Source organism: Amblyomma mixtum, chromosome 9 (assembly GCF_055824585.1).
Source record: "Amblyomma mixtum isolate Tamu chromosome 9, ASM5582458v1, whole genome shotgun sequence".
Lineage (NCBI taxonomy): Eukaryota > Metazoa > Arthropoda > Arachnida > Ixodida > Ixodidae > Amblyomma > Amblyomma mixtum.
In genome coordinates this window covers 78,654,814-78,676,932 of record NC_143020.1, presented here as the reverse complement: position 1 = coordinate 78,676,932, position 22,119 = coordinate 78,654,814, and the positions used below count along the sequence as shown (strand labels likewise).

Here is a 22,119-nt window from a genome sequence, read left to right as displayed (position 1 = left end):
ACTCACGCTATGAGGGACGCCGTAGTGAAGGGCTAAGGAAATTTCCACATCCTGGAGTTCTTTAACGCGCACTGGCATCGCACAGTAAACGGCCCTCTATAATTTCGACTCCACCGAGATTCAACCAGAGCGGCCGGGATCGAACCCGCGTCTTTCACTAGCGAAGCCCCAAAACAACTCAGCGACCGCGCCGGCAGAAAGCCATTGAGCCCCGCCGCGGTGGCTGACTGGTTATGGCTCTCGGTTGCTGGTCCGAAAGACGCGGGTTCGATCCCGATCGCGGCGGCTGAGTTTCGATGGAGGTGAAATTCTAGAGGCCCGTGTACTTTCGGATGTCAGTGTACGTTAAAGAAACCCAGGTGGTCGAAATTTTCGACTATGGCGTTCCTCATAGCCTGAGTCGCTTTGGGACGTTAAACCCCAATAAACCAACCCAGAAAGCCATTGAATCTATTCCACAGCTTAATATGTGAACTCGAGGGTCGTTTAGAAAGGTAAACATGATTTCAAGGTTTACACTGCTTTCTGAACCTCAGAAGTGGCTGCAGAGAAGCTGTATTTTTACGTCTAGGTTTTTCATACCTCCCTCGTGAGGAAACACACAGCTGCTTGATGTGATTGGTGTTCCTCCGGTCATAACATGTAATTGGTCTACAGTAGACTGTGCTACATTTTTATGCGCGGATGGCATTTCACTGAAGTTGCTGGATACTGAGGCTGAAAATGAGGTGCGAACTCGTGTCACAAAGAATCATATCAGCCCATCGCATTCAAATGGGAACGAAAATAGATTAAAGCACGCAAACACAGTCCATAACGCTTTCGCTTTATTTGACCCGATAAGAAGCGTTCGTCACGAGCGGACGTGCGATTCATGGGCTCCGTTGACAATATTCGATTGCGGCGGATTAGAATATGGATCACCGTAATTTACCATCCACGAGTTGCCTTCAACGCCTGACATGGCCTGGTACCACCAGTGAGCCTGTGAGTGCCACATTTTCGGCGCTAAAGCCTATCTGACTTCTCGTCAACGGCCAAGGGGTTGGGGTGCCTTATCGCCGCGAAGACGCCGGTGCGCCCGCGGATGCGCGGCATAAGGCCGATTCACACGACGGTCCGTTCGCCCGCGGCCCGAGCACTACGTGTTCATGCGTCAGCATATTGAGAGGCACGCTGGATGGATGGGTGGATGGCGGCTGACAGCGCGCCTCTCGAAGTGCTGACGCATGAACACGTAGTGCGCGGGCCGCGGGCGAACGGACCGTCGTTTGAATCGGCCTCAACGCGGGTCTAACGACGCTCGCCAATGAGTGCTCCCGCTTCATTCATGATTACCCCGACCACGATGAATATACCCAACACCAGCTAAATTACACCTGTGGTACCCTACACTACTCTCCGCAGTGTCCACATTGTGGAGAGGTAGCTAACCTCTACCATATGGCCGCCGCGGTGGCTCAGCGGTTATGGTGCTCGGCTGCTGTCCCGAAAGACGCGGGTTCGATCCCGGCCGCGGCGGCTAGAATTTCTTTGGAGGAGAAATTCTAGAGGCCCGTGTACTGTGCGATGTCAGTGCACGTTAAAGAACCCCAGGTGGTCGAAATTTCCGGAGCCTTCCACTACGGCGTCTCTCATAGCCTTAGTCGCTTTGGGACGTTAAACCCCATAAACCATAAACCAAACCTCTACCATATGGTCTGGGCATGCCAATTTAATGCCTTACTTGACCCCATTCCAAACCCCTCGGAGGAGCAGTGGGAGGCTATTCTGCTCACCGATGATCCTGACCGTCAGCACTGGCTGGTGGGGAGGGCCAGCGCAGCAGCAGCAGCCAGTGGACTACCGGACTAGGCGGCCCACCCACATGTTCGTAGAATATTGAAGAAATAAAGATGTTTGTAATCGACAACTGCCCCGATAAACTGGGAATCAAGCCTATAACCTCGCTCAGCAGTTCGAAACATTAGCCACTCATGTACAGGGTCAGTCAAAAGTTCCAAGTGCACAGGGTTTGCTTTTGAGCAGCATAGTCGGGCTTTTGAGATACCCTTGAAGCTCAAAATATCTGTAGAGAATAGAAGGACCGTTCTGCCATATGAAAACCTTGATAACTTTGTCGGAATCTTAAATGCCAGGATATACCGATAAAAAGCGGACCATGTGCCCTGGGAACTTTTGACTGACCCTGTACGACACAGACGGGCGGTTGAAGGTGGAGAAGCCTCGCAAACTACAGAGGGGGTTAAGGTCATCTATGGTTAAGTCTCGCATGTCCTGGTAGTTTTTTAAATTATCATAAGCGAGTGTAGCAGAATGACCTTGTACCTTCGTCGGTCGGTATCAGAAAGTCAGAATAATTGTGAATGACCGAATTTTTGCATTTAAGAATGCATATATTTTTGAACAAGTAAAATATTATCCCGATACTTCCTCCGCTCCACCTACAGGAAATATATGAGCCTATATGACTTGTACGGAGCCTCTATAGGTTCTATAGACGTATTCTGTAAACGACTCATTGTCATTTACAGAATACCTCCTGATTAGAAGTAACCATATTGTGCAGGAAACTTAATCGCGAAAGAAACTCATGCTTACGGGAAACAATTGCTACCGCCTACATAGTAGAATGCATGCAGCACAAATATTACCACACTTTCCAAGTGCGGAAAGAATTAAGTGTCAGGTAGGCATTTTGTACACTCGTTACTTTCCTCTGGTGATATATAGGGCTTTGTAACCCGAAAGTGTGTTTTCGTATACGCTCTTTTCTTTGCGCAAACTTAAAAAAAAAGCCCGAAAATTTGAAAAAATTTGCCCGTTGACGATATAGTTCAGCAGGATGCGTTGTTGGGCAAGTTGGTTCATATTGCATTAGAAAGATGGGATGCGCACATGAAACAATCACAAGATTCCCGTGCCGTCTTTCCTTGTGATTGTTTCATGTGCGCGTCCCATCTTTCTAATGGGTTGACAATGTGAACAGCTGCCCCCAAAGTTAGAATTATCTCGGGATCAGACGTTTTTGCGTTCTGACTGTTTGGTGACGGCAGGTTTAGAAATTCACAGTTTCGTATGTGAGCAAATTGAGCCTACGCCATCAAAAGATAATGCTAGCCAGCGATGTAGTCCATAGAGTAAGATAAGATATGTTTGAGGAAGTAAAACAGTAATTGCACAGTACACGGCTGAAATACTGAAATGGTTAAATTTGGCTAGAACATTATAGGAGGACAACAAGCGCATTTATTCACAAGAATAATTTAACGAAAAGAAGTACACGTTATTGGTTCCTGCGTTTTAGATAAAGTGCAAAAAGCACAAAACCTAGAAAGGGAACTGCAAAAGAACGAATAAATGTATTAGTGTGCAGAGATGGCGCGCCAGTGTTTCTAAAGATATTCAGGCATCCGAATATACTCCTTAGGAAGCGTGGAATATTAGGACTCCAGATCTTCAGAGCTCCGTCTTCAGCGTGGTCCGACGTAGGGCTAGAATCCTGATCATCCACGAGCTCCTGGAAAGAAAGAAAATCAGGGAGCTAGTGAAACTCTCTAAAGAACCAGATTGGGACCATTAAAAGTTTTGAACCAAGTGCGATAACATTTTACGGAATCTGAAAACAACTGTACCCCTCTGTCCACAAAGCGGCACGCTGTAGATAGGGCCAGATGTGAAGAATAAAAACAATTTGCTACACTTTGCTACTAATCACACCATTCTATGTTTAAAATGAGTTATGTAACGAAGTTTTCAGAAGCGTTTCCTATGTACCAAATCTTTATAGCCGGCCCCTAAACAATATTATTGCAAGAAAGTACATGTTCAATCCAACTATTACATTTCAACGATACAGAAACTTGTTTAAAGACGTTGCGAGGGAGATGCGGTTGTTCTTTGTTTAATATTATGACGCGCTGATTATTAATTTTACCAACGAATTTCGTATGCAGCAAATTTGGCACCAATTTGAAATACATTTTTCACACACCTGTGTAGCGTACACTCAGTCGTAAACCCCACCTTGCAGATTTCAGCCTGTGCCCGCGCCAGATTAGGCCACTCAAATTTCAGCTCATAAAAAACTCTGCTTAAGAGCCCTTGGATGCGGCCGCGATGCAAGCATAGAAATAAGGTTCTGTCTCTTGTACGTGTATTTGCGTGGCTACAAATTACCGCAAATTTTCTTTGTCTTAATGTCTTTTAGTCCTGAAAAGGGGGACGTGACATAGTCCAATCATCATCAGTAGCAGCCTGACTGAGACTCCCGCCGGGCAAACGCCTCCATACCTCTCCAATTTACGTGTGCTACGCCTGCTCCGGTCACCTCATTTCCCAAACTTAATCTCATCCTCCCATGTAACCTGCCGCGGTCACCTCACCCCCAAACTTAATCTCGTCCTCCCACGTAAATTTCTGCGCCGCCTGCTACGCTTGCCTTTTCTTGGAATCCATTGCGCTGCCCTTAATAGCCAACTGTTATCTTGCCTTTGCAATCCATGCCCTGACCAAGCCTATTATTTCTATTTGATTTCTACCAGGATGTCAATGACCTGAGTTTCATCCCTGACCCACCTTGCTGACTTCGTATCGCTTAATGTTACACATATTTTCAATAGCTTGCTTCGCTGTCCTCAATTTAAGTTGAACCCGTTTTTTAGCCTGTACGTTTCTGCCGCATACGCGGGTATTGCTAAGATTTAACTGTTACAAGCTTACCTGCTGGGGACATTGTTAATCTGCTATTCATAATGAGACAGTACGTGCAAATCCGCTCTTCACCAAGGCTCTAGTTATTTGACTCTTGTGGTCCAGATGTGCGGTAACTACCTGCCCTAAAAAGGCGTATTCCCTATCACTTTCAGCCCCTCGCTAGCAGTCGTAAACTGGTGTTCGCTTTTGAGGTAGTTCAACATTATTTTAGTTTTCGGCAGGTTGTTTTTAGACCCACTGTTCTTCTTTGCCTGCCTAAGCCATTGATTATACTGTGTTGACTGTTAACCCCATGAGTGACTTAGCAAGGCAATGTTAACAGCGAACCGTAGGTGACTGAAGTATTCCATAACTCTTAACCGCAACTGTTGCCAATCTAGGTCTCTGATTACCTTCTGCAAAGAAGCGGTGAACAGCATAGGAGAGGACATGTTTTCTTTCCTGGCACCGTTCCTTATTAGAATTTGATGCGGTCTTTATAAAGCACTAGGGTGGCTTTGGAGCCGTTATAGATATGTTTCAGTGTTTTTGCATAAGGCTGTTCTACGCCTCCATTCAGCAGAGCCTGCATGACTGCTGAAGTTTGTACTGAGTCAAGTGCTTTCTCGTAATCTGTGTAGGCGTTTTATAAGGAGATACTTATATTGTGCGCTTTCTGTATCAACTGATTGATAACGTACAGACCTCGTATATATATATATAGATAAGGAGCGCATCACAAAAACAAACCTTATCCATTCTTCATTTTGGAATCAATGTGATTATAGCCAACATTAGGCTAGGCGAGGGCTCTAACTAGCGGCCCTAGTTGTTCAGAGTAGTTTACGCATTTTCACTGACATGGTCATTTGTAATTTAGAGGAAAGTCGCACGTCCGTTTTTCTAGGCAGTATGACTAGATAATAGCGGGTTGTTCTTGTGATTCCTGCACAACACGTACAAACTGCGGCAGTAAATCTCGTGACTGGGTCTAGTAAAGCTTCAGTTAAACGGCCTCTTGACCAAGTAGCCAACCGATAATAGTTTCAACGTCAGAGAGAAAATAGTTAAATACTTCTAAAGCGGAAAAAATCAAGCCGCCTGAGTGAGATGTTAAGCACGAGAAAGGCTTTGCTTTTCACATGTCCAGCGAAGAAAGATCTATTGGTTGTGGTCGCCATAAAGACTCTTTTTAAAAGCTTATCCCTACTTGCGATATAGTAGTGAAACTTGGGTAAGTAATGTTTAGTGTAACTTGGGTACATTAATTGAATTTGGGTTTTACTGCCGGGAAAATCCACCAGGATGGAAAATCGTCGACTGTGATGATTTTCGACGGTACAACTGATCAGGTGCGTACAATGCAAGACCATAAAATACCCACAGTGGACGAATAAATATATCGCGGGGTATGAGTAAACGAAGGACAAATGTACATGGAAAAGCACGAAAATCTGTTGGCGTATAGGGGCGAAGATATGCCGGGATAATAAAACATGGGGCATTATGGGGATACTACAAATACGAAGTGAGATATTTGGAAAGGGAGACCAGCACCGCGCCTTACCTTCGGGAATGTGATTCTGTGCTTAGGGGCAGAAAATCAGTCGAGATTAGAAGTAAATCAGAGAGCTGTTGTAAGATTAGCACCAGGTGCCCGCGACAAAGCCAGACACCAAGCAGTAGAAAAGCATGTGCCGTGGGCGTCGTTCGAAGCACGGGAACCTCGGAGTAAATTATGTTATGGAGAACGCCTCGGGAAACTGGTCGACAACATGTGGGCAGCTAAGATTTTTAAATACTTATAAAGAGCATCGACTCGTGGTGGCGGAAAAGGACTAGGAAGCTAACCAATAAGTATGCAGGACACATGGACGGAAATATAGCTTTAAACGATAAGTAAAAGCGTAAGGTAAAAACTGGATTAATTCAGAAGAAAAAAAAGCTTTGTGTAGAATTATATCCAAATCGGAAAAGGGCAGATAAGGAAAGAATCGTTCTTTGATAACACAAGAGGCGATGCCCTCTTCGTTGAAGCCAGATCAGTGTGCCTCCGAACACGCAGCTACAAAAAGAAATTTAACCAAGAAGTTAACGCATGTGCTGCGCGTGGTGCAACTATAGAAAGAAAAATTGAACAATTCATACTCGAATGTGGTGGTATCCGGGTGTCGATGAAGGCAGTCAATTTCCCTGAGACCCTAGGGTTTATAGATAATGACCATGTGAGTATATCTGCGGTTGATGCTAGCAAAAAGGGATTGGAAGCTTGGCGGTTCAACAGCAGAGAGGTGACTCAAGGTTAGAAGTGTAGGACTATAAAATATATTTTAAAACATGAGAATCATTAGACAAATTGATAGCGCCGACAAATAAAAAAGGGGAATTAACCGAGCATGGTCCGTCCGCCCGACCGTCCACACAGCAATGTTATTCACCGAGAATCTGATACCATCCTCCTTGAGACGAATGCTGGATTAAGCTGCTTATATCCGTGCATGTAAAACCAGGTGATATCTGCAGCACACCATGTCTCGCTGCGTTGGTTAGCTTTTCGCGCGTTGTAGAGGCTTTTTTAATCGTTGTTCTATACGACAGTGTCCAGGAACAGCAAAATGCGCTGAAGTCCCAAAATCTAAGTCTTCTAGATGAATCGCGACTAATTTGCACCCGCACCTTGAGGTGCATCGTATTTTGTTTTGTGCAAGACAATGGCGGGCACTGAAACTCGTTGAACTCCGGGGCACCAGTGCTATTTTGTGAAACAGAACACTCAGACATGCGCGCCATCAATAAAAATGTTGCTGTGTATGGCTTTGTCCTCTTTCCCTCGTACACAAACGTGATGTTTTTGTGACTCCTAGTCCGAGTGGGACGTGCGGTAAGCCATCATCAACAGCCTTTAGAGACATAAGAGACCGTTTTTATATAAAAAACTGATGGCATTGACGTATTGAACTCGATAGTAATGTGTATATTATTTAGTAGTTTCTGATATAGCCGCTTCTGATCTAAAAGTATGCCCGTCTACTACTGATTTAGAGCCTGCCTATTTAGATTTAGATTTAGAGCCTGCAGAATGTTATACCTACTGAAAGTACTGAGACCAGTCATCGTCAGGACCTTTACTAACCTGACATTCAAGTTGGGGAGAATGTTATACCTACCGAAAGTATTGAGACCAGTCACCGTCACGACCTTTACTAACCTGACATTCAAGACACTGGCATGACAGCAAAATAGCACGAAGGACTGGTTTTGAGCCTCTTGCAATGCGCCTCGACTCGGTGCCTGTGGAACGACACTCAGAGTGATAAAAAGAACGTCGTTGGTGTCCTATTGCGACCACGAAAATGAAATGGAACATCTTTTTCCGGGTAAAATCAGGTAGCGAGAATGTGTTACTTTGAAGAATGCGGAAGTTTCAGCAAGCACTAACTCTGTTGGCTTCGGTTTTGAATGAGTTAAAGGGACACTGAGGAGAGCACTATTAATATTTTTTTTTATAGTAAAATCAGATAGTTCGGCATGTCATGGCTTTGTTGCCACTTAGCCGGCAGCGAAAGATGCATTTATTTCTAAGAAATTTGGATTCGAAGTTGAAAAAGTTTTTCCCGCCGCTCTGATTCAAACTTGGGATTCGTCTATGACGACAGAGGACTAAGAGACGTGAAACATGACGTGCACATGACGTAACGCAGACTCCGTGATTTCTGGCTGCCAGCAGTGCGGCCTAGCAGCAGCCGAAAAGAAAGCTACCGCCGGCCGCACGTTGAAGCATCTATCGGCTATTGCGGCCGTCGCTACAGTCGCTTCGATTACGTTTGCACTGGCGTTTTGCCAGCGTTACGATGGATCTCGTTCTCGAAGTCGTCAACGAAGTTCTCGCAAATAGACACCTTTAGCATACCGTGTACCTTGTTACCGCTAGCGGAATACCGGGAGCCCGCCTACCGCCGGAAAACAGGCGCTCATTTGTCCCGATGCTTCAGGAGCGCGCGTAGCAGCCGGGCACGTGGCGCCATCTGGCGACGTCAAGGAGATTTGCGCATGCATTGGCTGCGCCTCAGTGATGCATGGCTTCTCGGTTCCTGGTGTTGCTAGAACCATTCGTTCTAGCAACACTGTTTTGTTCTATGATCTCATCACGCTTGTACTTGCGAGTTTGGCCTGTGGCGGCGATACCTGTATTTTGGTTCTTGCTCTTTTCTACGTTACAAGAGCTTTGTTGTCAGTATGAGTGGCGTTTTTGTAATCAGGAGCTGGTATTCTGTGGATACAAGCCAACTTCAATTTCTCCTCAGTGTCCCTTTAAAAAAAGGTGGCTTCAAATATGATGAATGTAGAATGATGTCAGAGTTTATTGCAGTTTACTTTTAGATGGTTGCGTTGCCATCAACAGCAGATTGAGTAAGCAAGGCTAGCTTGGCCAGCGAGAGCTCAAATGATACTGTATGCACATTACATAGTTCAGAAGTCAATTTGAGCTTCCAGAACTCATATTACTCGGCTGACGCTTCTTAAAGGTGGGCTGCATACGCGTCTTTCACGCGTGCGTATCCTTGTGGCAGGCATATAATTTTTTATTGCGTCCTTTTTGTTTCAGGTGACACTTGGAAAGAACAAACTGTAGTATCCTTTTGTTTGGAGGTCAGTGAAAAACTAGTCGCCATATTCGCTTTTACAACACCACTGAAAGCTGCGATCTGCATTCAACGCAGCGCCGGATCCATATTAGCAGCTTCTCCGGTCATCAATGTGTCGTCACAACCTCTTGACTATTAAAAAGCCGCGCCGCGACCCACAGTGTGGCCCGCGGCGCCGGCTGCATACTTCTGCCAAAAACAGACGATTCGCGCTTGTTTTTGCATAATTTGGGCTCGATATTTGAGTATGCAACATGAAAAACTAAGACGCTGCAGCAAGCCCAATTTTCAGAAAAAGTGTTTCAGTGACCCAATAATAGACAGATAAGAAGGAAAGCAATTCTGATCGGGTGTCATGATGAATACCAAGCGCATTTTTACAACGTCATCAGAACAGTAATTTCAAACTTTATTTGCAAAATTTTAAAACACCGGTGTACTCATTTTCCTCGGCACAGAGCGATGGCGAATTAAAAACAAGTTTGTAATGATTCTTGCAGCACGCAGCTATGAAGCCTCCGTTTCACCAGTGGTGTCTTCCATTTCCGATGCCCAAACTTCGATTTAAACTATACAGTCAATGGGCCTGTTTTATTTTTCATCCAGCGCTTAGTATCACGCACTTCTGTCGAGTGAGCTAACAGCAAAGGTGGAAAGTGTTCTTCACTGTAGCTAAAAACTCTTTCACTGAAGAAGAACTAGTAAAAGCCACGGGCTTGGCGATCACGACACACTGCTTCATTCGAGGGATTCCGTGACAAAAATACGAGCGGAAAAACTGCACAAAAAAACAATTTGACTACTTTCCAGAATGCATATGTTGCCCTCCTTGCTATCCGCATAGCGAACGCAAAGCAGGCAAATGAGAAGAAGAGAAGGCAGCAAAAACAAAGCATTGCTTTCTGGATACACCTTGGTGATCTCTCCAGCTGAGTCCCTACAGGACTAGATGCTGCTGCGGCTGTGAGCTGCGCCGAGACATGCCGAAAAGAAAAGAAAAAAAAATGAGAATTGAAACGAACGGAGTAAAATCTTGTCCACTAACGTTGAAAAACAGTTCAAATATATGACTCATTGGGTTCTAAGATGCCACCGTGCACATAAGTTTATTCTTAGTGACACCTGGACCACAAATGCGATGAAATTTGCAGCAATTAATATTACGAATGTACTTGGTTAACGCCGCGCAGTTATTGTTTTACAGCCCTGCATTAAGTTTTGAGCTGCCTTCACAGGCGTGGTAAACACGCTCGGGTTCGCAGCGAGAATTGGGCAATAACGGCAGAACCGTTACTTCGCCAAGCCTTACTTCATTAAGATCCGCTTGTTTTCTGCATTCTTGGAATGCTCGGATATATGGTATTTATCTATAGCGGTTAAAAATGCCGCAACGAGCCAATGTGGTGCAAGAAAACCTTCGGGTACATTAAAACGCCGAACGTAAAACTTCAGTTTACGACCGTCCTCTATAGTAGAGAAATACGAACAAAATGAAATACTTCATGAAGATACTGGCTATTGCGTTTCTCAGTCTTGGACATCCTTTCGCTGCACTGTTCGTGTAGCTTCACATAGGCGTTCGGGAAATGTTAAGCAAAAATAGCAGCTTCGCAACCAAAAAACCCGCTTCTCGGTATACAGAACACGTGCTCTGCATTTGGACGTCTTCTAGAATGCGAGCTAACGGTAAAATAAATACAAAACCTTTAAAGCGTAAGACCGAGAGTGTGTAGTTGATATTGTTATTAAACATAACACATTCTTAGCGCATAAGTGAAAAGCTCCTCTGAAAGACCTTTCTCCAGCCATGTGGTTGCTCCTTCCGGAATGAACCGCATTGATTCCGTTATTGAGAAGTCAGTGAACCGCATGGAAAATTTCCTCAGCGCACTGGGCAAATGGTTGGTTGGTTGGTTTAGGGGGTTTAACGTCCCAAAGCAACTAAGGCTGTGAGAGACGCCGTAGTGGAGGGCTCCGGAAATTTCGACTACCTGGGGTTCTCTAACGTGCACTGATATCGCACAGTACACGGACGCCGTAGTGGAGGGCTCCGGAAGTTTCGACCACCTGGGGTTCTCTAACGTGCACTGATATCGCATGTATACTGGAAGTGAAGAGAGGGCGGCAATTTCCATGAGGCGGATAAGCGTATTTTCATATTTGATGCACCAATGACTTCCTACTTTAGCGGTGTGCAGTTTATAGATCTGGGAAGTCGAAGTAAGCTTGAGGATACCTATTAGACAAAGAGCTCAAAGCAAGCCATAATTGTCATGTATTGCTCCTGAAGTTTGCCGGGTATGTTCCGCGTTATAGATGTTATCAAAGTGCACTTCGCGCCACAAAAATTGGTCCTACAGTGCACACACACAAGGAATTTTGTTTCGTTAGCTCATGCCAAGAACAACATGAAAGCATAGCTCGCATACTTACGTCAACAGTAACATTTTTTTTCGGGTGGGGAGGTGTCACCACAGGCGAGCTGCTTGAGGAAGATTGCTGTCGGCTTTCCGGTCTCACGGCGTATGGATTCTCTGCACATACTGCCTCGTGCGTCTGAAAATTGCGCGCCACAAGGATGTTAACTCGCGAAGTCCGATATCCTTGCTCACATAACGCTTATGGTCCTCAAGTACGCCGATAGACTCTAGGCTGTATTTTCAGATCTGCACCTTAGGAATTTCATTTTCTCTAGAAGGACTGCTAGTCATGCTCTCAACTATCAGTATTGGTATGTGGGATTTAGTTGCTTCAAAGCTTCACATACGCAATGACAGACACTGCAGAGAAGGGTTCCAGAATAACATCTAACACCTGGGCTCGTTAACGTATAGGTTCGGCCATAAGTAAACGGAGCACGTCATTGCGTTCGATGTGCAATCACGCTTTCCCCATCGGTAATGAAGAAGCGTTGTTTGTCTACATGTAAGCCCACTAACCTCCGCTACCAGCATGCGCGTACCACTGCTGGAAATTTTAATTAGGTGACGCGTGAAAAATATTCGAACACAATTGCTTGCTCCGTTTACTTTTGTCCGCGCCTGTACATTTCACAGCAGACGTGCGTTCACGAATTTTGCTTTCACCCGAGGCACCATCTCCACGGCCAAACTACAGACCAATGTTTGCACCACGTTGACTGCCAAAAACTGCAGTAAGGGTTCTCGAGTTCTGTTCTGAATCAAGAAGATGATTTCGGTTTATGGGGTTTAACGTCCCGAAGCGACTCAGGCTATGGGAGACGCCGTAGTGAAAGGCTATGGAAATTTCGACCACCTGGGGTTCTTTAACGCGCACTGACATCGCACAATACACAGGAATCTAGAATTTCGCCTCCATCGAAATTTGATCGCCGCGGCTGGGTTTGAACCCGCGTCTTTCGGGTCAGCAGCCGAGCACCATAACCACTGAGCCACCGCGACGGCCTGAATCAAGGAGAGACTGGTGGTGAGAGCATACTTGAGAAAATTAAAGACTCTGACCGCTTTTTACCAATATACGCCCTGCTTATACAACCGGCGCGATATTGCAGGTCAGATTTCCCCTAACGGAAGTTTCCAGCAGATAGGAATATCGTTGCATGCGTGATTCAGCCCGGCTTTCTGAGTTTCAGTATGTTGGAGGAAGGTAGCTACTAATTTCTGCCACTCCAACAGTCTAAGTATCAGTGCCGTATGTAGTGCCATATGACCTAGATGACAACTGCATATTTCTTTAGTTAGGTTGCGAATAAACCAGCGGTAACGGAGAAACAGGATAGCATGGGAGATACCGTAAACATGCAGTCTTGTTGTTTATTCGCTCTTTGATTCGACAGGATAGATACCACCAAATGACACGCAGTGCCGATGTTTTTATTCCCGGGGAAGTAGAGCGATAAATGCATATACACTTTATTATCTTCCTTACGAACCATTCAGTGAATAGCTATCTAGATCCTCCCGGAGGTCAAGCTTGATTAGAGATTCGTGCTTGAGTGGCTTGTCATGTAGGGGGTAATAAAAAAAACGTTTTTTTAAATCAGAATATAGCGAAGACATTAATTTTTTCTGCGGAGTTTCGCGTACTTGCGGTTTTTCATGCCTGTATGCGATATATAATCAATGCAGCGGAAATTAAAAAAGACGCCAAGGCTACCTATCAAGCCTGAAGCAAAACATGGTTATGGGCATCTACTTTTTGTGTTTTATGAATTACTGGAGAGAACTGTACACATGACGAGCCATTATAAACCGATGCAAGCCTGCTCAACCCGCCTAAACTGAGTAGACAACGATAGAAACGTACCTGAAGATCTATTTGCGGGAACGCGGTTACACAGTAGCAGCATTGCACAATTTTACGAGGACACTTGATGCTATGCTGCTTCCAGTTGACTCCTTTTATGTGGTGTTGACATTGTCTGCATAATAGTTTTGTCTTTTCGCACTTGAGAAAGTGATCCTGGAAGGAAATATTTCCGACAAAACAGATTAAAGTCATGATTGAAAAATGTATATCCTGCAAACGATCTCATTACATATTTCACCGCTCAGCTTCTCGCATGTTCGATTGATAAGTAGTTTACTCAGTCTCCTCTAGTTAGCCTTATCCCATCCTACCGATGGCCTGCCTGAAATACGAAGCCTTAGCGTAGTATGTCTAATCGTCACGAATTGTTGTTATTCTTTTAAAAATGCCAACAACTGAATAAAGTGGTGCTGACGTAGGCAACCTTTGGCGTTATAATTATTCCACAGCACGCTTAAGAACTGCTGTTGTCCACCGTTTAGGTGCCGCTAAACGCGAGAGGGCGCGCTTTCAGCTGATAACATTGCTTGCAAGGCGCTATCGATTTGGTCCCTCGAGCAGATGCACGCTACATATGGCTTCGCCAGCGCGCGAAGCGCGTGCATCTAAGGGCTCGAAGGCGGTGTGAAGAAGCGTTACGGGTTCGCCTAAAAAAATTGTGTGTTGGGTTTAATGGGGCAGCTGAAGAAACGATGGCTCCTCTCTCAAGGCTGTGTGTTAGGGCACCGGGCTTTAAGAGACCAATTCAATGCCAGGCTTCCTACGATCATTCGAGCAGTAGCATGAAAACAGTTTCATTTTACGTGCAAAGTTCCGTGGTTCAGGTGAACTCCTTCCAAAACAGGAAGACACTCGCTTCAGAATCTAGCAGTTCAAGTGGTTAATCTCATAGTAATGCTAGCCACAGCTGCTCAAAAGGAGCCTAGTAAATATTTATAACAAAAAAAACGCTTTTAACGGCGTCATTTGGGTGTTCAGAATTGTGGGTGGTATATATACATTCCCTTAAATTAACGTCGCTAAGATATTCCTCTCGCCATTTATGCAAATCACACACTGGTAATGAAGATGCATTTCGACTTCTTTCCGGAGGTGTGCAATATTCAGTTTATAAAACAGAAACCACGCAGGATCCACATTCTAGCATTAGTCATTTTAGTCTTTATAATGAGCAACTAATTCCACAATAACAACCACCTGGGCGCCGCAAAAACATCCAGAAAGGAAAGCTATACAGCTTTCAAGGAAACTTTATGCCAGCGAGAACATTGTACGTTTTGACCAGGGTACAACAGAGTCCGGAGCCAACGCATACCCCGGGCAGTCGCTCTAGCAGCTAAACTAACAAGGGCTGCTACGATGGTATGCAGGAGCGATTTGATAGACAGCTCAAAGTCGAATCCTGTTAGTTCAACTCGTTACAAAGAACCACTTGTCTGCACTAGATTAGCAATAGAAAACAAATGAGCTCTCAGAATCCACACAAGCACAGCCATGCGGCTACATTCTAAGTTTACTTTATCCGAATTTCTCCCTGACCAAAGCCTACCATATGATTTCCTTATTGTCGAAGCTGATCAGAATTTACACTCATTGAATTCAAACATGTTAAAATTGGCGGGTGAAAATGAAAAAAAGACAACGCGCAATTTTTAACCGGCACTGTACTGAACGCAAAAAGAACAATATGTTCTTCTGAAACAAAAATACAAAAACTTCGTGATCTCCTTAATTAAATGCATTTCGGATAGCCTTGCAGCACCCTATCCATTTACCAGGGTAATCCCAAAAGTAAGGTCTCCAAAGGGCTGCGCTCGCTGGGAAACTATTTGCGTGGCTGCTTGCCACACTGCTGTGCTCATTGTTCCCCGCCTTCCAAACAAGCCATGACTTAGCGCGAAAGGGACGGTCTGTCTTGGCACGGCGGCCATTTGAAATGGGGCTCCCGCTTGCCACTATCACCAGATGCGAAGTTAGCGCAGTTATTCGATTTTTGAACCCAAAAAGTGTTCAACCAATCAAAATTCATCGTCAATGTACGGAGGTATGCGGAGAGTCATACAAGGATGTGAAAAACGTGAGCAAGTTGGGTTGGGAGTTCGCAGCTGGTCGCGCTGAAATTCACGGCGAAGAAGGAAGCGGGCGACGGTCCATTTCTGATGAGACAGTACCGAAAGTCGAAGAAATCATGCGGCAAAATCGGAGGATCACACTGGACGAACTCTGCATTTGGGTTCCTAGCGTTTCTAGAAGCACTGTTATTAGGATTTTGACAGCAAAGTAGAGATATCGGACAGTGTGCGCAAGATGGGTTCCGCGAATGCTCACAGACGACCATCAACAGCAACGCGTTGACTCCTCCCGCAAATTTCTTCGGCGTTATGGAGATGAAAAGGAGGCGTTTTTGGATTCCATTGGTACGGGTGACAAAACCTGGACATTCTACTTCACACCTGCGACCAAACAAGAATCACATGAGTGGCGGCACTCCTCTTCAAGCGAACTCAAATTCAAGCGAACACAATCTGCCGGCAAAGTAATGGCAACTGTGTTTTGGGATCTAAAAGGGGTATTGTTGGTAGACTTCATGGCTCCTGGCATCACATTAAAAACGGACAGGTATTTTGAGACCCCTAAGAAACTCGGACGGGTGATTTCAAATCGCAGAAGAGGAATACTGGGCAAGGGCGTGAGTCTTCTCCACGACAACGCTCGCCCCCACGTTGCCTGCCAAACCGTCTCTCTCCTGCAAAAGGTTAGATGGGACGTCATCAGCCACCCACCCTACAGTCGGGACTTGGCACCGACTGCCACTTGTATCCAAAGCTAAAACAACATCTCGCTGGAAGGCTCTTCAGCGATGATGACGAAGTGAAAGATGCGGTCAAACGCTTCCTCAACGGCATGGCGGCGAGCTGTTATGATATGGGCACACAAACACTGCCCCAGCGCCTGCAAAATTGCATAGACCGTAACGGTGATTATGTGGAAAAGTACAAGAATTGTCTGCTTTTTAAGTGATTTGTAAATTGTTTAAAATAAGCATTCGTTTCGATTTATACAAGAACTGGAGACCTTAATTTTGAGATGACCCTCGTACATGCTGCTGTGAAATGTGGACCAGCGAGAACGATGGTAGGCTAACAAAGATGAAGAGTAAGATTAACGATTGCATATATATCGTGCAAGTGCATAGTAGAATAAAGAAAAAATACACGGCTTGCATCGCGACGTCGTCTGAAAATGACGCCGCATATTAAAGAATGGTTACCTCTATTGTCCGTAAAGGAGAGTAAGCCGTGCAGCCGAGCTCCTCGTTCGGGCAGAACACCACTTGGTCTTTTATAATTTGGACAATATCGAATGCTTCGTGGAGCTGAAAACGAGTAAATAAATCACATTTTTCTCTTGAAAAACATTGCTAGGTTCTGAAAGTATGTGATAAAGATCCAATTCGCATTACTAGAAACACAATAGATGACGGAAGCCAACAGTCAACAGTTGTGCCTCTGCAGTAAGGACTCAAAACACCGTTCATGTGTTGGGGCGCACGGGTTTTCTTTCAATAATTTAGCCCAACGAAGAACAGAAAATGCATTGCGCATGAATTGTTCGGGCAAAGAAAATCGGTGTGATATCACAAGTAAGATGCAAAAGTACACAAGAAATAACTTTGTGGAAGTCTCATCGATTCTTTGAGTTGTTTTTCTGATGGTAGACACCTATGGCCAAAGAGTGCAAAGGCAGAAGATTTTTTTCTTTGATTCAATATGAGGTTAAACACGCCTTTCCCAATAGGTATTGAGAGGCCCAGCACCACTCCAAAGAAGCCGAGCCCCAGACAGGGGAAAGTTTGCACCCATTGCATCAACAGTGGGTACCCGGTGGCACTGGGGATCGAACTCCGCGCCTTCCGCATGCGAGGTGGGTGTTCGAACCAGTCGGACACCACTGCGGTGAACTGTTTTTCCTCCCTCTGGCCACTTTTGCACTAGACACACACTTTCAACATCTGACCACCGGTATGGGTTATGAAGAAATTAAGTGCATCGATGGCCCTGCACCGGCTCATAGAAAAAAAAACAGCAGCAATAAAAAGATAAAAAAAGCAGTGGCAAGACAATTCCGCCTCTAGCACAGAAATTGCAGAAGAACAAAATGTTTCTAAACAGCTTCTTCCGCTTTCGCAAGAACCAGCAAAGAAGGCCCACCTGATCCAAGGGGACGTCCCTGTCCTCGTACTTGCAGAATATCACAGCGGCCGGACTTTGCATAGCAACGCACACGTTGCAAAACGCATGTCCTTGCTCGTCCTGGTACATTTCCATCGAAAGCATGCCGCATGTTGAACACATCACACGACGCGGAAGCTCGTCGGCGAATCTCACTTTGCGAGTGCCTCCCGGCAAATCTCGGTAGTCCACATCGGCTCCCATTGGCGCTAGATAGATGTGCGTGTCAAAAAGCGGTAGTATGATGTTATTGAAGAAATGTTCACCCTCATCGGCATTATTGAGCATTTTGAACAGCGCGTTGGCGGGCTGGTTGGTTCGTTTGCATAGTTAGGGAGCAGCGGACAGGACACAAGGAACATTCAAAGACATAATTCAAAGACAGGATATTCAAGCACAGCGCCCGTGTGTTGTCCCTGAATGTCCCTTATGTGATGTCCCTGCGCTGTTCCCTAACCGTGCATTACTGAGCAGTGGAGGTAGCCGTTAAGAGTATCATTTTCGTTCACTGGGCCGCAGAATTACATAATACATCCGCTAGTTGCCAAGGCCCTGTAACGTAACAGGTGTGGCCAGCTGTCTGATGTCATTTCATAGTTCGCATGCACCGTGACGTAACCTTCCTGGCAAATGAAAGCACAGTGAAACATAATTCACGCTTGCATACGACAGGAACTCAAAGGTGTTACGTTTCTGGGCATTTCGACGAACGACGAGCAAGCGGCGACATCGAAGGTTGTCTGGAATGCCTTTATTCCATCTCTGCAGCCGGGCAGGAAAGAGCGGCGCAGCGCTCTGTCGTGGCGCTTATATAGCCCGCGATATAAGCGTTTTTCATACGCGTCACGATGAACAAGCAATCAGCAATACGCTCCGCGCGACAGAGGCTGTTATCGCCAGAAGAACGTAACAACGGACACTTATGTGACAGGGCGCATGCGCTACGCATTAATACGTAGCCGCTATATCGCATGATGTTTTCAAAATCCGCCTGGTTGGACCACTTGTTTACTTCACCACCAACACAATGTACACGGGAAAACCACCGAATGTAATTATCACAATAAATCTTTTAGCTCATGTTGAGCTCCGGCACTGTGAAAAGGTAGTAGCGAGCATAAAAAGTGCGCCTGTCTTCAATTTCGAAACACTAATCAATACATGGCCCTAGTAAATGACTGGCTATACAGTCGCGCTGCGAAGCACGACGAAGGCACAGGCTTAATACTTTTAATCTGCAGCCGCATGTTACTGGAGGCGGCGTGCTCAAGATCTCTCCCGCTGAATATTGTGCGCCAGTTCAAGTAGCCGAGATATACTTAATGAACTCGGCACCTACACGGAACCCTTTATAGTTAGGTTGCGTACTAGGGACGTGAATACTATTTTTGAAAAGCGACTTAGGATAGTCGTTTCCCAGATACTTGCTTTGGAAGTTAGATTTTGTTTTCGGAAAAAAAAATGGCCGTTTTGATGACAACCGTAAAAGGCTTTGGGGGACAATCAAGTTTGCCTTGTCAGCATTATGTACAGTTGGCGCACGACCCGTGAAACAAGAGACAGGGGTTTGAATCCAACACTTGACCAACCAGTTTTTTTAAGGGAAAATTATTTCTCTCCGACGTCACCAGCCTCTCGATCAATGACACTTTTCTTGCAACAACTATGAGAAGCACCGGTTTTTCTGTTCCTCGGGAACCTTAACACGATAGCGTGAGGGCGAGAGCTTGCGCGTCTGTTATTGTACACATCGCGAATAGAATCAAGAATGAGCAGACACAGGGCGGGATTTATATATTTTTGCTAGGAAGCAAGTTGAGGAGTACGGCAAGTAATTACTGGGTCTCACCGCTTTTCTTTAAATGCTCTGAATATCGATGTAATTATAGCGCGCATTGAAATGAGCTTGCTGCTGCCAACATTTGAACGAATGATATCCTTTTGAGCACAAGAAACACTGTGTCCCTCAATCATCGCTGGGCTTTAAACGCGGGCAGTGCAAGTTTGATTTGTTTTATAAGACCATTCCTCTTTCATGAGTCTTAAAAAGGGTTTTCCTCCATGTCGTGCAAATGATTCACGAGGGCGATAAGACTTCTTAAGTGCGTTCAATGCACTAAACTAAGCCTCCTCATTTTTTTTGCGCCGAAATGTATATTCGCGAACGCCTCCGCCCTCTTACATTTCGTACAACTTAAATGTTGGTCGAGTAGTTGTGCAATTTCAGACACTGCGTAGTATGAAACAACCGGCATGACTGGTTTTGGAACCATGAGGAAGCAGTGGCCGCTACCTCGCTTTTCTAACCGGTTTAGGTTTTGATTTGTTCGATTCAAAACGAAATCACACTTACCGATACTTTTCGGTGACAGAAAAAATACAATGACATTTTTAGGGGAACTGCGAGTTTGCGCACACTGCACACTCGATGTCTTTACTACATTGTGAACGCAGCCTGTATTCTCAGAAATGTAGGTGTGGAAAAGGTTCTTCAAGGAAATACAGACGGCGCATACCGCTGCCCGCAGAATTGACATGAACGCTAGAGCCCATGGATTGGACTGACACAGCCGCTGAGCGTAGGCCGGTGGGTCCGAGACCACTTTGGTGTGGCTGGGGGCCACTCGCTGTTGTTAACCGCTGCGAAAACCCCATGCCGCATGGTCTCGGAACCAGAACCTAACGCCCAGCAGCGCCAATATCTGAGCAAGCTACGCCTTGCAACGTTCTTGTCAAGCCTGCGGGCGGTGGTACAATGCAACGATGATTTTTATTTTTCAGGTCCTTATCTACAAAACAACATCATCATAACTCAGAGCATATATGATGAAGAAAGAACTGAGAATCCGAAGTAAATAAAAAGTTTTTGTGCTTTGGAAGTGCAGACAAGGTTACAGACTTCCAATATTCAAAAAGGGCTGTGAAAATTAACGAGCAGTCATTAATTCATACAATATCCTTTAGCGAATAAATGCGCAAAAGTCAACACTGACACTTTCAGAGCCTTCGTTTCAAATGAAAATGAGGAATGAGGCATATTCCAGCACGCCCGCACCTAGTCATCCGACCTGTATGCAGTTAAAGTTCTATGCAGGCTCAAAATGAACTGTATCCGACCTTTAAATGGTATAGAAGAAATCGAAACGTACCTTTACTGCAGAAGCAGGCCTTGCTATGAAGTGAACGTAGAGAGAAAGGCGAAAAAAAAAAGAAACCCTTCGAAGATTCGCTGAGCCTTGTCAAAAGGAGCTGATGCCGGGCACACACTGCCTCATGGCAGCCATCCAAAAAGTTGCTAGGCGACCGCCCAGAGCCATATCACGTCAAGCGCTCGCTGTGATAACGGCTGAGTACGAAGGTCAAAAACCGATTCCGCACTCGGGCGGGAAACTAACAGCGAGCGGATGCACGCGCGACGACAGTCGCAGAAGGGGCGGAACTGGTGTCCCTGCTATCGCTCCGCTAACACAAAGGAAGGCTGCACCTAAGTTTCTCCTACCGACAGCAGCGCCCTCAAGTTATCGCAAGTTCATCAAAACGCGTTATGATATTGCACGGGACATGAATAGGCATGGGCTTGCGCCAATAGTATCAGGCGCTCTTGTTTCGTTGAAAGGATTGCCAACTTATATTAAATCGGTTTGTCCTTTTATTTGGTACGTTTTGAAATCTTTGGACCACTTGAATAACTAAACTCTGCGTCCTATTACAGCGTCGCCAAGTTAAAATACTCCTCTAACATTATTTAACATACGGCGTTCCTTTTTTAAAGAAAGTGCTCATGATATTTGGTATAAATACGCTTTGTTAAATTGCTTTTTTTTATAGAAATAAGGAATGTGCTAGAATGTGGCGCTGAATTAGAATGCCTACAGAAGTACTTTGAGTTGTCGCTAGAGAGCGCCAAGAGCTCTGAGTTCGGCGGTTCACCAAAACTGCCTCGTCGAAATATAACATCTGCGTCCCATAAAAACTTAGGGTGTTGAAAACAGAAGTGGACATTGTGCTCCTTGAAAACTCGCTAATTACTGTCTAGCATCATGGGGCATTTTATTTTTGGTCCGTCTCATAACGCGCAACCGCTGCCACGTTTACATATAGCTTCCTTTATCGCATTATGATGCTGCCGTAATGGAACTTTTCGCCATTGCTGTTTCATTCAAAAATAAAGAGATGCGGTTGGGTACACGGAAAAACCTCGCCACATGCATTTGGCGAAGGACAGTGTCCGTTGCTTATTGTACGTTGTGCATGCG

General features: G+C 45.3%; 1 protein-coding gene across 4 annotated transcripts; it reads right to left on the bottom strand.

The window, feature by feature from the left end:
• Positions 1 to 2,957: 2,957 nt before the first annotated feature.
• Positions 2,958 to 21,388, bottom strand: LOC149329826 (TNF receptor-associated factor 6-like). Of its 4 annotated transcripts, XM_089560526.1 has the most exons (7): positions 21,013 to 21,354; positions 17,843 to 18,072; positions 16,903 to 17,007; positions 13,629 to 13,784; positions 11,775 to 11,897; positions 10,254 to 10,309; positions 3,325 to 3,520 (listed from the first exon to the last, which is right to left on the bottom strand). In XM_089560526.1, the coding sequence occupies exons 2-7, from the start codon at positions 18,065 to 18,067 to the stop codon at positions 3,460 to 3,462; spliced, it is 726 nt and encodes a 241-aa protein (XP_089416652.1). In that variant the 5' UTR covers positions 18,068 to 18,072; positions 21,013 to 21,354; the 3' UTR covers positions 3,325 to 3,459. The 4 variants fall into 4 exon arrangements, with proteins under 4 accessions (XP_089416651.1, XP_089416652.1, XP_089416650.1 ...); XM_089560525.1 differs by lacking the exon at positions 10,254 to 10,309 and having other exon boundaries at positions 2,958 to 3,520; XM_089560524.1 differs by lacking the exon at positions 3,325 to 3,520 and having other exon boundaries at positions 9,730 to 10,309; positions 21,013 to 21,358.
• Between the last annotated feature and the right edge of the window lie 731 nt (positions 21,389 to 22,119).

Excerpts from the sequence above, each read along its gene's own strand:
- LOC149329826 (XM_089560524.1), bottom strand. The coding sequence starts at position 18,067 with ATGGGAGCCGATGTGGACTACCGAGATTTGCCGGGAGGCACTCGCAAA. Across the intron at positions 17,008-17,842 it reads GGGACGTCCCCTTGGATCAG|CTCCACGAAGCATTCGATAT; the intron begins GTGGGCCTTCTT and ends ACTCGTTTTCAG. Across the intron at positions 11,898-13,628 it reads TCCCGCAAATAGATCTTCAG|ACGCACGAGGCAGTATGTGC; the intron begins GTACGTTTCTAT and ends CGCAATTTTCAG.